At 37.9% G+C, this 14,463-nt stretch overlaps 1 protein-coding gene across 24 annotated transcripts in view; it reads left to right on the top strand.

Annotated features, from left to right (window-relative positions):
• TNRC6B (trinucleotide repeat containing adaptor 6B) overlaps positions 1–14,463 on the top strand; it is a 134,006-nt gene that overhangs the window by 104,518 nt on the left and 15,025 nt on the right. For 22 of the 24 annotated variants that reach the window (XM_054219576.1, XM_054219589.1, XM_054219604.1 and 19 more), the window contains 5 exons: positions 2,177–2,355; positions 3,570–3,644; positions 4,956–5,001; positions 10,296–10,444; positions 14,060–14,185. In XM_054219576.1, coding sequence (XP_054075551.1) covers positions 2,177–2,355; positions 3,570–3,644; positions 4,956–5,001; positions 10,296–10,444; positions 14,060–14,185 — 575 coding nt within the window. The remainder of the gene's footprint in view (positions 1–2,176; positions 2,356–3,569; positions 3,645–4,955; positions 5,002–10,295; positions 10,445–14,059; positions 14,186–14,463) is intronic. The other 2 variants (XM_054219515.1, XM_054219541.1) reach the window with 2 other exon arrangements.

The following is a 14,463-nucleotide window of genomic DNA, read 5'->3' on the forward strand; positions in this document are numbered from 1 at the left end:
AAAAGCCACTTAAATATGACCAAAATAAGAGCCTCTGAAATGGTAATGATGCATTGCAAATTCTATGGATTTGTTAATATACTCTTTAAAGACTATGCATGGTCACTTGCTTTTCCTAACTGGATTTTGTGTGCGACATAACCAAAGAGCTGCAGCATGTGTTTACTATTTTGTACATAAGCTGTCCCCAGCTCTCTAGAGCAAAATATAGGGAGTTTCCCCATTGTGGCTGTTTCAGGTTGAGATGTAGTAGGTCACCAGTATTAAGAGCTGAGTTCTTCATTCTCCTGTAGTCTGTGACTACTCTCTCAACTCCTTTCTAATTGGCACCCAGAAGAAATGGAGAAGAGAGCTACATTATTCAGTGGAGTAAAGGGAGATATTTAATGTCTTGCGTAAGTTGGAAGAAGAAATTGGGACAAAGAGCCTGCAAAGGCATAATATATGGTTGAAGGTAAGGACAGGAAACAGAGGCCAGTAATGATTGGAAAAGAAAACGAGAATTCAGAGCCAAAGAAGGGAAACACAGATCATTACCCACCTGTTTTTGGTTTTTTTGGTTTTTTTTAAAAAAAGGATTTATGTAGTTTTACCAGCATTGCACAGGAGTTCTCTGGCAGAAGTAGGAATAAATTCATTTTTCTGTAACATCATTATTTTGTCTTCATCTTGAAAGTTTTCTTTTCTTATAGCTATTTGTGTCTTCTCACTCAACAAATACAGAAAACGAAGCAGAAAACCTACAGACAACTCATCTTTACACCACTGTCCAGGTTCATGTTCAGGAATCTCAGACCTGAGGGCTGTCAATGCAGAAAAATAATCTGTGGTCATGTAGTTAAAACCAGGATCATAGTACTATATTTAAACACTGTGGCTGGAAATAAATTAAAGCTGCAGGGACTACCCCATATATGACATTTCCAGATTAAGTTCTTGACTCTGCAGTCATAATCCTTAAATGTAGCCTTTTCTGTGTAAGTAGCATGATTAAAGGGTCAAGAGGTAGATTTTTTTGCACTTGGACTAGTATCTTTCCTAAGCAGCCCTCAATTTTGATACACAAATGAATATACTTTAAAAAGTTATGTTTCCTGTGAAGTATCTGAGTTGTTATTTATGATGGATTTTAAGGTAGCTCTTGTACAGCAACATTTCATGGCAGTTTTTGTTTTCAGTATGATAAAGGTAGAGTTTCCCTTAAAAGACTAATTACGATTCCTACTTTTTTTATATTCATATTTTCTGCTATGTGTGTTAATATTCTTATCCCCGATTTCCACACTCAAAAGCCAGACAATTGAAGAATGAGTTATGAAAAAGGTGATGGTGATGGAAATAATTTTTAAAGGAGTTAAATGCTTGGGGAAAAAATGAGCAGAATGAAGAGCTAGAGTAGGAAGGAGAACGGTTGGACAGTGGACAAGATGAGGATTTGGGCACTTGTTGGCTTGTCAGTAGAAGTTGGAATTCTTCAGTTGCCTGACAGCTGGTGCTAGAGAATAACAGCAAGAAAAGAAACCAACAGGGAAAAGTCCTTAGTCTGAATTGATAGGATGAAATGGCCGTAGCTTTCTGGTAACGGCATCTCTACTTAAACAGCACTACTGATGACTCTTTTTTTTTTTTTTTTTGTGACATTGTTAGCAACAGAAATTGAAGTAGAGGGGTTTTTTCTGCATTAAACTGCTTTTGGTGTTACATATACCAGAGTACAATGTCGGATTCTCTCCTTTAGATTCTACTTAGTTGTTACTCCGTAAAGTTCTTTGTTTCAGTAACTTTGTGAAAGAGTTTAGTGCAAGGGAAATGTTATGATTTTGAAGGAAGAGAGGAAATAATTGATAAGCTACCTGAAGCAGAGTCCTCGGCACACTTGGTTTTTAAGTATCCTTAAAGCTTAGCTGTATCTGTGTAGGAGAAGAGGTCTCTATGGTTATTTATATCTTTAAGTGTTTGACATTGCTTGGAAATAGTTGTAAAACATGCCACGCTAACACGCTGCTGAATCTCATGGGTTTTGGGATTCGTGCACAGGACACTTTCTTTTTTTTTTTTTTTTTTTTTTTTTGTTTACTCCTTTGGGGTTCTGATGATCTCAGCTAATCTTGCAGTGTCAAGTTGCCAGCTGCATGGTATTGTAGACTGCTTTTGAGCTTTTTTTCTTTTTCTAAAGGTTCTAAATCTATGCAAGATGGCTGGGGAGAAAGTGATGGGCCAGTGACAGGAACGCGTCATTCCAGCTGGGAAGAGGAGGAGGAGGGAGGAGTCTGGAACACAGCAGGCTCTCAGGGAAGCAGTTCCTCCCACAACTCAACAAGCTGGGGGCAAGGAGGAAAGAAAACACAAATGAAGGTAAAATCTTTGAATGATTCATAACTACTGTGTTGTCTGAAAGCAGTATGACTGATATGTTAGAGCATTATAATAGTAGTTCTTCTAAAAAGAATTCATCTAGAAAGGTGCTTGTTACAACAGTGTAAAAAATGTGAGGTTTCTGGAATTGTTTTAATGTATTACACCTGTTGTGACTAATAAATCTGCCAGTAGGTGTCAAATTGTTTCAGTATGTAAGCTGCAGAGCCATTACTAAATGAAACTGAGCAATAAGTATCCCAAGGCTATTGCTTTTCTTTTGTTGACACATCTTTCTGCGTTAGGCTGCTGTCGCTCTCGCGTAGCTTGCTGAAGTTTGGATTCCACGGTCATCTTGGTACCCGTGCTTCTTATTTCTGCTCGCTGTTGGATTTAGGTCTGACTTGTGTTTGTTGTTATTGACCTTTGGCCTCGAGCAGGAGCTTGGCTATAGTCCTGAGTAAATTGTTTTCTAAGGTTTTTTTTGTATTAAAGTTCTCTAGTACTGTAACACTTGGTACTGTATTAATATTAGAGAGAACTATACTTCGTTTACTTCTAATCATATAGGTAGGGCAACTCAAAAAGCAAGTGCAGAACAGTTTCCTAGGGTGTGGAAATACTGTTGTGACATGGTATGGAGTTTTACAATTACTGTTTTGCAAAAATGATGCTCATGAACCTTTTTTCTTACTTAAAGCTTTTCTTATTTTAACCATCAAAGCAACTGTCCAAAAATTTTTATTTTCTGTTGAACTGTGTTCAGTTTTGGTTTTGATCACCTGTAAATAACAGTAAGGCCAAATTGAGTGCCACGTCAGCACAGTGCCCAGGTAAGAGAAACCATACTAAAGGGAAGAAAACGAAGGAAAAAATCCACTGTTGCACCTGATGGATTAAAGAATGTATTAAACTATAACAGAGGGAACAGTAAATAACATTCACAAAGCTTTCCAGATCACAGAATGAAACTGAAGGTGTGATAAACATTCTACACAGCAGGTGTTCATCCAGTTTGGTATACCTAACAATGAAAGAGAAAAGGAGAAAAAAGTATTTGGTAAATGTTTCCAACCACACAAAAAATCAAAGTAACTTGTTCAGGGGATTGTTTTCTCTGATACCAGGATTTTCATCTGACATTTGTGCACTCAAGGATAAAACAGAATTTAAGAAATCAAAAAGTTCCTTAAAAATTTTTTTTTCTTCTTCAGTGCGCATTAAAAGGAGGAAGTAGTGATTCGTGGATGAACCCTTTATCCAAACAGTTTTCTAATATGGGCTTGCTAGTAAGTAACTTTTTTAAATATAAAATCCAACTTTGTAAAAAAGCAGTAAGCTTTAAATAAGCCAAAAAGTCAACTGTTTCACTGTGTAACTGCTTATTTATCTGCATTTGCTATGCTGACATGTTGATTATAATACCTCTAACAGCTGGGTATTCAGCACTTCCTTGCTAATCAGAATGGCTTCTCAGAAAACCCGGAAATCTCCTTTGACTCTTCAGAGTTACTTTATGACAGCTGTTGTTCTGAGATTGCAATTTCCTTGCAAGTTATAGGATTTGGGGGGGTTGTTTGTTTTTTTGTTTTGGTGTTGGTTTTGTTTTTTTCATTTTCATAGGATACCATTTAGGGCACTTAAGGTAAAGGCCTGTAGTGTCAGACATCTGTGATTAGTCCAAGGCTATTTATTTGTTCTGTATCTCAGCCACCTATCAGAAAAGGAGATTACAGCCCTGTGTTCGTCTTGGCTACTTATATTTAAAATGCAATGCAGCAGGATCTTTTTAGAACAAAAAGGCTCATTAATAATCGATACTTAAAGATCGATTGGTAAAGTGACTAAATAAATGGCACATCATGTAAAGAAAAGACAGATCTGCAGGGATGTATCTCAAAAATAGTTACATATGAATTTTTTTAAGAACCTCTGACATGCTAATTTGTAAATCATTTTACAGAATATTGTGCCAACTTTCATCCTGTGAAGCAGGAGTAGTATGTAATGCAGGCTAGTGAAAGATAATAGTGCAGAGGTTCTGTGAGAAGCCCAGGGCTGCACAAACTGTCAGTGACATGACTAGGATTAGTTTGTAATTTCTGTTGGCTCCTAAGCCCAAATTCAGTCTGCTAGACCGTAGATGCCTCTGAAAGCTATGGGAACACCCTGTCCCAGACTGCCAACTGAAGAATAACTCGGCACCACATTTCAAGATTCGATGACTTGACAGGTCACGAGGATGAGCTAGCATTTTGGCCGCTATTTTCAGGGTTTCATCTCTTGACCACTGGAACATGAGGACAGAGGTTCATTTCACAGAGCAGCTGTCTGTGCATCTTTCTCTGTCTGTTGCATGTGTTTACATGTCTAGTTTCGTATGGATAAAATTGCAACATACAGCATTAGGGGGTCGAGGTGAGGAGTGACCGGGGTGATATCAGGAATCCTTGTGTTTGATTTTAGTTTAAAATAAAACTTTCATTGGCACAAGCATATCCTTCCTTCATTCCACCTTTAACCATCAAGGGCTGCTTTCTGAAACATTCCTCAGTATTTTGTAGAAGTTAGAACTGAATTCTTAATTATTTTTTTTACAGAGTCAAACTGAGGACATTCCAGGCAGTAAGATGGACTTGTCTGTAGGTGCGTATAATTTAATTTAAATGCATTTGAAATATGAGATCATGTGTAGTATTTTTGTGTGGATGACATACTGTGCTTTGGAAAGGTTTGATCCTTACTCTTTAGCACTCCTCATAACAGAAGGATAGAGTTATAGCATCTTTGCTGTAGGCTGAATAGTTACGCAGCTGATGCTAGCATGCAAGATTGGGTTGTATACCTGTACAGAACGGAGCTATAACTTTGAAAAGGAGCATCCAGTCTTAAGACTGTTTGATCCGTGTAGTTTGTATCCATTGTTATTGTTTCAAAAAAGTGAAGATCCCTTTTCATTTGGTGGAAGAGGAGGACTGTTTTAGCTCTTGGCAGTAGGACCATCCCGCTTACCACAGCTCCCTGGAGGTGATGTGAGGGAAAAGACTTTCTTCTGTCCTGGATTTCTTCAGTTGCTTGCCTCAGGCTATTACAAGTTATTGCTCAGTAGAACTAGATTTTTCACTCTTGATAGCCTCAGCGTAAATACTACACAGCTAAAGTGGGATGGACTGTGTGGAAAACACTACCCTAATTGAGAGTTGGAATTGACTGCTTGGATTAATCCCATTTAATCAGCTTTGAATTTGCCATGACTTTCTTCTTTGGCAACCTAAGTAGTGAACTCTCACAGAAATTTGTTTTGATCTTGAAATCAGGTTCAGTTTTGCATTCTGTTCCTCTCCAAATTGTCTCTGAACATTCACTATCGTGGAATTGTGGAGCTTCTGGTAGCAATGGAAAACTAGATAGTGCAAGTTCAAACCTTGCAGATGCAAGCAGTGCAAATGCTCGTTCTTGATTTGAACAGTAGATTTTTAGGGACTACAGGAGGCAGTTCTTGTGAAACTGGCCATTGTGCTGTAATTGCAGTTCCTGTGCTATTCTGATTCTGCCATACCTCTTCTGTGTCTTTCTAGTATTGTTGCCCAAATTATTCCAATATTATGCCTTGCAAGAAGTCTGCTCTGATATTGACCCTCTCTGCACCAGTATCGTCACCAGCTTCAGTACTTCTTACCTGCCACTCTCGTAGCATTGTGTGTGATGCTGTAGTCAGGATTTTCCCAACCAGAAAACTTCTTTTATTGGGAGTATTTGTTAATCTTTGTTGGTACCAAAGGTAGAGTTGTGGTAGTCAAAACTTAGTTGTGTCTACTAGGAATTACAGATTTGGTATTCCAGTGCAGTCCGAATAGTTGCAGCATCTCTCAGCTTAGCATTCATTACATCTTAAAATGTGTATAACACTTCATAGAGGATTAAGTAGTTCATTTTTTCCCAAAATTGCTTTCTTCCTCTGAATATTTAAGGATACCAATAAGAGATGTTAAAACATGCATTTATATAGCACAAAGTAGTTTTGGGGAAGGTAACAGAATTTTTCGATTTCTCCATTTCGGCCTCATACAGCCTCTCTAGAATTCAGGCTATGATTGATTGTATCATGCTTTTCTAAAGATCTTCTAGAAGGAGGTAAGTCACCTTCTTGGATGTTCAGTTTTCATCTGCTTCCAGATGCTGCTGCTAATGAACAGATCTAAGAATATACAAATGAAGAGGATGATAGCCTGGATTATGCTGATTATAGCTCTCAGTTCTTTATCTCCAAACTAAGCTTTTGGATCCTTTAGAATTTTCTGCTCTCAAGGACCTTAAGGCCCTTCAGGCCTTCTGAGGAAAGATGGCTGATGCTCAGAATATCCTGTGAAATGGTGCAGAAAGGTTACATACTTGGTCTTGATATGTTACACTTCTTTAAGTTCAATATGCCCATTAATGGTGGCATGCTTGATCCTAGGTAGAGGCATTTATTATAGTTTGTGTTCCGTTTCAAAGACTAAAAATGCTACAGATCTTCCTGAAGCTTTTCTGTTGCTTCTCTGCTTAGCAGTTTTGCTCGTTGCTTGTGGAGAACTATAAGCTGTTTTGCTTAGCCTATGTCTACTTGTAAACTTTAACAGTTGGACTTAGGAGGTAGGCTTGTTCTTCAACTGGTTTTCAGTCAGGATTACAACATAACAGGTTTTCCTAACTAGATAACTCCCAGAATGATATTTTCCCACTTTATGTATAAAAGCACGTTGATCTCAGTTAAATCTGTGCTTGGAGACCACACATATCTAAGAAAACTTCGGCTATGGTCAGAGCTCCTTGGCTCTGGTCATCATGCATTGTAAAATATGTCCAGTTGTCAGTAAGTAATTCTTACTACGTTGGTCTTGGTCTCTCTGTTGGAAAAATGCGTTGCTTTTATTACGAGGTGCTGGAGTGATGCTTCTATTTACTGATCAAGACAGAAGAGAGATGGCTCAATAGCATGCTTGAAGATCTACTTCCTTTTTTTTTTCCTCTATCAAATCCCTTCAAAGGATAACTTCTTTTACTAGGATGCAACTTTTTTCCATTGAAAACTCTCCTAGTATGTAAGTCCTGAGGCATGAAATTTGCTACAGTAAGCAGCTTGTCAAAACCACTTAATATTTTATCTTTTCCTTCCCTCTCTTTGACAACCAACTTTGTCTTTTTTTTTTTTTTCTTTTTAGATGTATTAGTTGCAACCCCTGCAGATCTCTGAATTCTCAAATCACCTGTAAAGACTGGGGAATTAATTGTCAATTTCTATTGATTCAAATGCAATTCATGCAGCTGTCTTGCAAATACGTTACAAAGCCATAACCTGATTTAGCATTCAGGTGCAACACCTCGATATCTAAGTGTATGTACTTGCTCAGTAGGCTTGGATGATGTAAATTTATGGCAAAGGTGTAAAGCCAGTATCGTTAAAATATTCTTGGTCAAACAGAAAACATGTTTCAAATGTGGGTTTTTTTCCATTTGGTTTACCCCACTTGATGTATTTTCACGACATTGAGTCTTCTATTTGCAAATGTTTTAGGTAACTTTGCTCAACAACAGTTTCTGTCTCCTGTCTCCCAGTACCGGATCACTTTACGTAATTTTGTTTGTATAGAATTCTTTTTCTTTTAAGCTGCGTGCACGTGGTGAGGGATATCTAATTAACGGTGTCTTTTTCCTCACTAAGGCACGAATGTCATCTTCCAAGCTCTGGTTTCATTTTGCATTTTTCACAGTGTTTGTCGCAGCTGTTAATAGTGGGGAAAAATCCAAGAACTGATGGAACGTCTTCTTTTAAGAAGATGGTTGGACTTTTTAGCTGTTCTATGTTTCTGCATGTAGAGGATTTGGGGCTTCGTATTTATTCATGTACAAGTATTCTTGCATACTGTAGACGGTAAAATTCAAACTTTGCAGATTTTAATGGTCATCTTATACTACGTAAGGTAAAGCTAGTTTTCAGCCGCCTGCATTATTTATAGTTTTTGTTGGCAAGTGCAAAAGACACACGGCAGGTTTCAAGGTTGCGTCAGAATTTTGTATGGATGGGATAAACGAATGCTATCATATCTCTTAGCAAGGCCTTGTTTATATTGAAGTTTAAGTAGCTGCCTCAACTCTTAAGTGGCATGCATATCTATGCTTGAAGCCTTTAGAGGTGCTTGACCTGTTATTTAACAAGCCATTTTACAAGGCATCGTTCAGTAATGTTTGAGGAGTTGATTGGATCATCAGGATAACTGAAGAGACAAAAGGGTGTTTCTGCAACTTAGTCATCTTCTGTTGGCACTGACCCGCTTTCATTTCACATAGTGATGAAATTCTGTCTTGCTTTCAGTTTCTTTTCAAGCAACTAACGGACAGGGCTTCCTGTCTAGAGTTAAAGCACACAAGCCTTTTGGGTAGTGCGTTGCTGGCATTGCGTGTAGTGGTTAGATGAAGGTATTGACAGGATTGAGATGTATGTGACATTTTATGGGACTGCTTTTGCAGAGGTAGTTCTAGCTTTTTAGAATATGTTAGAAAGGGATGAGCTCATCCAGGTCAGCGCATAACTCCAGTTACAAGCCAAGATACGTAAGTGATTTGGTAAGTATTTTTGTGATAAATGATGTTGAAGGCATCTGAAAGGATGAAGCTGGATCAACTTCGAAAGCTGTGCCAGCAAGAAAACCCCATGTAATTAGTGGTTGATTTCATCGGTTCTTGGCAATAACATACCTATGAATATTAATAGTTTGTGACTGGACATTAAGAAGAGATCCTGGCTTTGAGAAGCTTTTTTGAGGAACCGGTGTTTTGAAGGTATCGGAGTTACTAGCTGTCTGTTCTGTTTGACGAAGACTTAGCATTTTGCCAGTAGTAGGATAAGATATCTATCACCACCTTCCTTTGGAAGAGTCATAGATTTTGGTTAACTGTGGTGACACGTTTTTTTTAATGATTCTTGGAAAGGCCATCTGTGCTACTAAACAAGATTATTTAAAACTAAAAATACCAGTAAAGCTCATTTCTAGCATGTTGGCCATATTTTAAAACTAAGATGCTTTCCATCTACTTCAGCATAACAGTATGCATCTGATACCATAAAGGTGCCAAACATGGGAAAAAAAAATGGTTTCTTGGCAGCAGTTAAGTATGTAAAGTAGAAAACTTCCTTCCATCAGCACTTGGTTGATGAGAAGCTTATAGGGAAAGATGATGTCTCGTTCACTGTGTATGTTACAGTTTGATCATCTGTTATTAACATGTCTTCCTTGTGTTCCTCCAGATTATTCATTAAACAGTGGCAGGAGACTGTAGGAGATGTTTGAAAAGTGTCTCTCTTACTGGTTGGGTAATCACTGCATACAGACTGAGGGAGTTTGCTTGCCTGTCTGGAAGTTACGCTATACCAGATGATCTGTGGTGTTCAAGAGTTAAATTTGCGTGACTGTAGAAGAGTTGTGATCAAATTATGTGCATGGTTTTGCAGTTTGAGAAATTCTTTCTCAGTGCCAAACCCAGTAAAGGCTAAGTAGAATATATGGAGAACTTAAATAGTGGTGTCTCTATAGATACTGAATACCAATAAATAACAGTGTGAGTTTTGGAAGACATTGAGAATTATGTTGAATGAATATCTTTAGTTGAACTAGGCTGCTGTAGAAATTAATATATCCGTACATAAATTGTGAGAAACACTTCACATTAAACTCTCTAAACTTAAACTGTTTTGTTCAGTCTTAGAAATGAAACTTCCTACTTTAATTTTACAAAACTTCTACTAGCAACTGTAGCTATGCTAAATTGTAAGACAGATCTTAATTTATACCCTGATTCTTAGAGGTGCTTTCTTTGGCTGTGAACCTGCTGTCATGAAATGTGGTAGAGATTATTGGTGCTAATTTCATTGCCTTTTTTTTTTTTTTTTTTTTACACAGGTGGTCTCCCAGATAAGAAGTTTGAAGTAGATAAACGAGCCATGAATCTCGGGGATTTTAATGACATGATGAGAAAGGATCGATCTGGGTTCCGTCCACCTAATTCCAAAGACATGGGAACCACAGATAGTGGGCCTTATTTTGAGAAGGTGAGAGAAATATGTTAAGATAAATTAATATCAACCTCTGTGTTCAAGGTCCCAGTTTTTACCCTACTCTTCTGAAAGTGCTAAAAATTCGGTAACCTTGGACAAACTCAATAATAAAAGATGTGGGGGAATTACGTTTGTAGAATGAATGTGATATAAAACAGGTGTCAGATGTGCATAGACAAACTAAATTATCTGGGGAGAATTAGGCTTTTTATTCTAGAACAGACTGCTCTTAATTTGGATAGAAAGAAATTCCTTTGTTTTTCTTGGAAGGATAAACTACTGGTAGCAACGAAATTCATTATAGGTTTCATCACAATGATTCTTTTGGCTACTGACTACAATCATCTACTGTAAGAAAAAAAAATGGTTTAGATCTAAGTAAACATAAGTAATCACAGTCTTCGAAATTTTTTCTGCTTTCATGTCTGTCATTTATTGGAAACACCCTTTCTAAATTCCACAACCCCTTATGCTGTATGTCCGTGTACTGTAAGCTTCTGTATGACATCTGTTTCTCTGTGGCATCTGTTGTATGTTATGGTAGCATTTCTTTCATATTCTTGCCTATTTTAAATAGAAGCTTTCACTGTTATTATCAAACATTAATTGCTTCACACTATTAATTGGACAGCGTCCAGTGCTCTAGAGTTGTTTTTTTAATACAGTTTTAAGTTTATCACATGTAAACTGCAAAAGAAATCTGGTTTAAAAATTCTGAAGGTGTGTTACTGTCAATGAATTTAACTCCTCCATTTTAGTATAACAGGCCAAAAACCAGTTTTGTCAACTCCCTCTGGTGGCCTAATTAATAAATACCACTAGCAGAGCTAATCCATTCCTAACAAAGTATGTTCGTAGGTGTGTGCTAACATTAGGAATTCATTCAAGGTTTCTTTGTTTCTGTAGTGGTAATAGCCACTGTCAGAAAAGAACTTCATTTGAGTTCAAGATGTATTTTTAAAAAAACCTTTAGGAATTTATTGATTATCTCCTTGGACCAAAATCTTAATTGTCAAGTGATCATTTGAGTCAGAAATTTTGTCCTTGTAACTGCTATTACAAATTAACTTTGCTTCTTCCTAGTCACTCACCGTCCCTCTTTCTCTCCTCTTGCGTTCTGTTGCTTCACTAACCAACTGCTGCTGTTGGCTAACTGCTGCTTCAGCTGACTTTGCCTTTCTCCAATCAAGATGGGTGCCTTGGGGATGAGGCTCCCTGCTCTCCCTTCTCCCCTTCTCCCAGCTACAAGCTGTCTCCCTCTGGTTCCACACTATCCAACGTCGGCCTTGGGGCAATCGGCTCAGGGCTCAGTCCCCAAAACTTCGCTGCTAGACAAGTAAGCAGGCCACCTTATAAGATGCGTTGTTATAAGGCTGCAACCTGGGCTTAATCCTGGTTAGTTGGTTGCTTGCATTTGTTTTCCTACTAAATAAATTAATATCGTTAATGGAAATTTCATCTATATTAGGCCATTGAGAATCAATCCACTTTGATTCCTATCATCAAAATGTATTCCATCTGTTTTTGTTGGCCTCTTACTTCCTGAATCACAGTGCAGCAGCAGATAGATGTGCTTTTCAGAAGTCATGAAGTTAGTGGCAACCTTTCTATTTTAATTGCTGTTTTAAAACGCGGTTAGAGGCTACTGATTTGCCACACACACCATCCCACCTCTCCCTGACACTGAATTTTTCCAGACAGACCTGATGACCTTGTGTGTAGAAATGTGCCTTTAAAAAATTGCAGTCATTTTGCATTGTGCCTCTTCCCTTCTCCTTTCCCCGCAGCCCAAAGAAAGGATTGATTTAGTAGCCTTGAAAAACTCTTGAAGTAGCAATATTTTTTTTTCCCTGTATATGCAGTAATGGTGGGGAAGAAATGAAATGGGTAACTGCAGTTTGGAAGAATTTCTGGCTATTACGTTTTGCGTTACGCTAGAAGAAAATGTTGCAAGAATACTAGGACATGAAAGAATAGAACTGAAGTATTGCAACTGGACTAGCTTATGTAGTAACATGCCTAACATGATGGTGTTTCTTTGTGTTGTCTTTCTGTTTCTATGTGACACAATCAGTGTTGAACATCAGATTAAGTCCAAAATTTGCAGGCATGTTCTTTGATTTGGTGTGCAGAACTCTGAGCTCCAGGGAGGGCTGAAAGTGTAGCTGCAGCTTCAAACCTCTCAAAAATTTTAATGTGTAGTTGACGCCAGTCAGTTCTTTCCAGAATAAAAACTCTTTTGTCTCTTGGGGGTTTTTGTTTATCCTGCTATGTGCATAGTATGACATCTTGAGTTGCTTCTGAAAGAGAATATACAATTAAGAAGGTGAAATGTGATGCAGGTGAATGAGACAATCCAAAATGTTGCCAGCATAGAGGTAGGATGGGAGACTTCTCTTTTAGCACAAGGATAGTGGAGGATGCGTGCTATTGTGGGAGAAGGGAGGCAAAGTTTATGAAATCCTGGTGTATTTATAAGGGAAGGAAAGGTTTTGGAGAAGGCCTCACAATCTCAGTTTGGAAGAATGATGAATTCCTGTTGGGTACAGCAGCGCTGGCGTGGAGAAGGAGAACAGAGACTGATGGCTGAGGGATGGAGAACGTACTGTTTAGAACCACAGGTATCTGAGGATCATAGGCAGCCTGATATACAGCAGAAGGTAGGAAGTTCTGAGGGTCTTGAAAATGAAAGGACAGAATCATGGCATGTTAAGGACTTTCTGGAGCTTCAGCTTTTAAAAGCAACAGCATGGAAATGTTAGTGTAGGAGACTGTCCATAACATTTCCTGTGGCTTTTGTTGAAAGATGTTACAAATAAAGGCAGTCTGCTCAGAGGCTGAAATAGAGAAGCATAATCAGAGTTTTCTTTGGTCTTTTTCATGCAGTAGGGTTTATTATTACAGAAGTTGCTTATAAAACAGTAAATACTTCTCATTTAAAAAAGACTCAAAATAAACAGCAAGTATTCTAGTGTTAGAAAATAAATCACTGGGAGAAAAAAAAACACAAACATTTTTTCTCACTTGAAAATTTTCCTGCTCTTCACTTCAGCAGGGAGAAAAAAATGAGAAGAAAAACATCCCAATCCAGAGTGCTGAAATTTTCACATCAGAAGGAAAATTTTTAATTTTTTGAATTCTAATTTCAGTTAGTGAAAGGCCTGCAGAGGATGTAATAGGCCTGTAAGTGATATCTCAACAACCTACTCGGAAAAAGTACCTGACTTTTCTAAAATGATGGCCCAAAATTCATGTAGATATGGTCTTGCCATACTTCTAAGCCAATGGAATGTTTCCTTGAGCGCGTTGTTTGTACTTCAGGTTTCCATTTCCCAACATGTGAAGTGCAAAATATAAAACATTAGCTTTGGTATGTGCTTTGAAATAAGTGGATAAACATGACTCTTCAATGTAGAGGAGAAAGAGCCTGCATCTCAACAATGTAGTACAGCAGGCAGAATATTACTGATTTGCAGCAAACATCTCAGTAATTCTAAGGGTAGTCTGTTTAAGTCAGTACTTGCCTCACTGTTACTGATATGTAGTTAATAGCATAGAGATCCATTATCCTGAAAGATTCATCTTCTCACTACTGCTTTAATTTTATAGGGTGGCAATCATGGTTTGTTTGGAAACAGCACAGCACAATCGAGGGGCATGCACACACCAGTGCAGCCACTAAATCCTTCCCCCAATATCCGGGCGCAAGTGCCTCCCCAATTTCTTTCTCCCCAGGTAAGGAATTTATAGTAACTGGTTACTTGTAAAAAGTATAGCTACAGCCTTCAGAGCACATCATTGAAGTTACTTGTACATCTATCCTAGTCTTGACTTGATGTTAAGAAATTGAAAACTTAGGTAAGATAAAAAATTAAAATTCGTAGTTGAAAGTGCTTAAAACTGAGTGCAGAAGGATTAGCCTTCTTCCTTATTTCAAGGCAGTTGGTGATAAATGCTTGCTACCAGTATTTTTAAACCTCAAAAGTGGATTCGGGAATCCTGTGTCTTACATA

This window comes from Rissa tridactyla, chromosome 1 (genome assembly GCF_028500815.1).
Source record: "Rissa tridactyla isolate bRisTri1 chromosome 1, bRisTri1.patW.cur.20221130, whole genome shotgun sequence".
Classification (NCBI taxonomy): domain Eukaryota; kingdom Metazoa; phylum Chordata; class Aves; order Charadriiformes; family Laridae; genus Rissa; species Rissa tridactyla.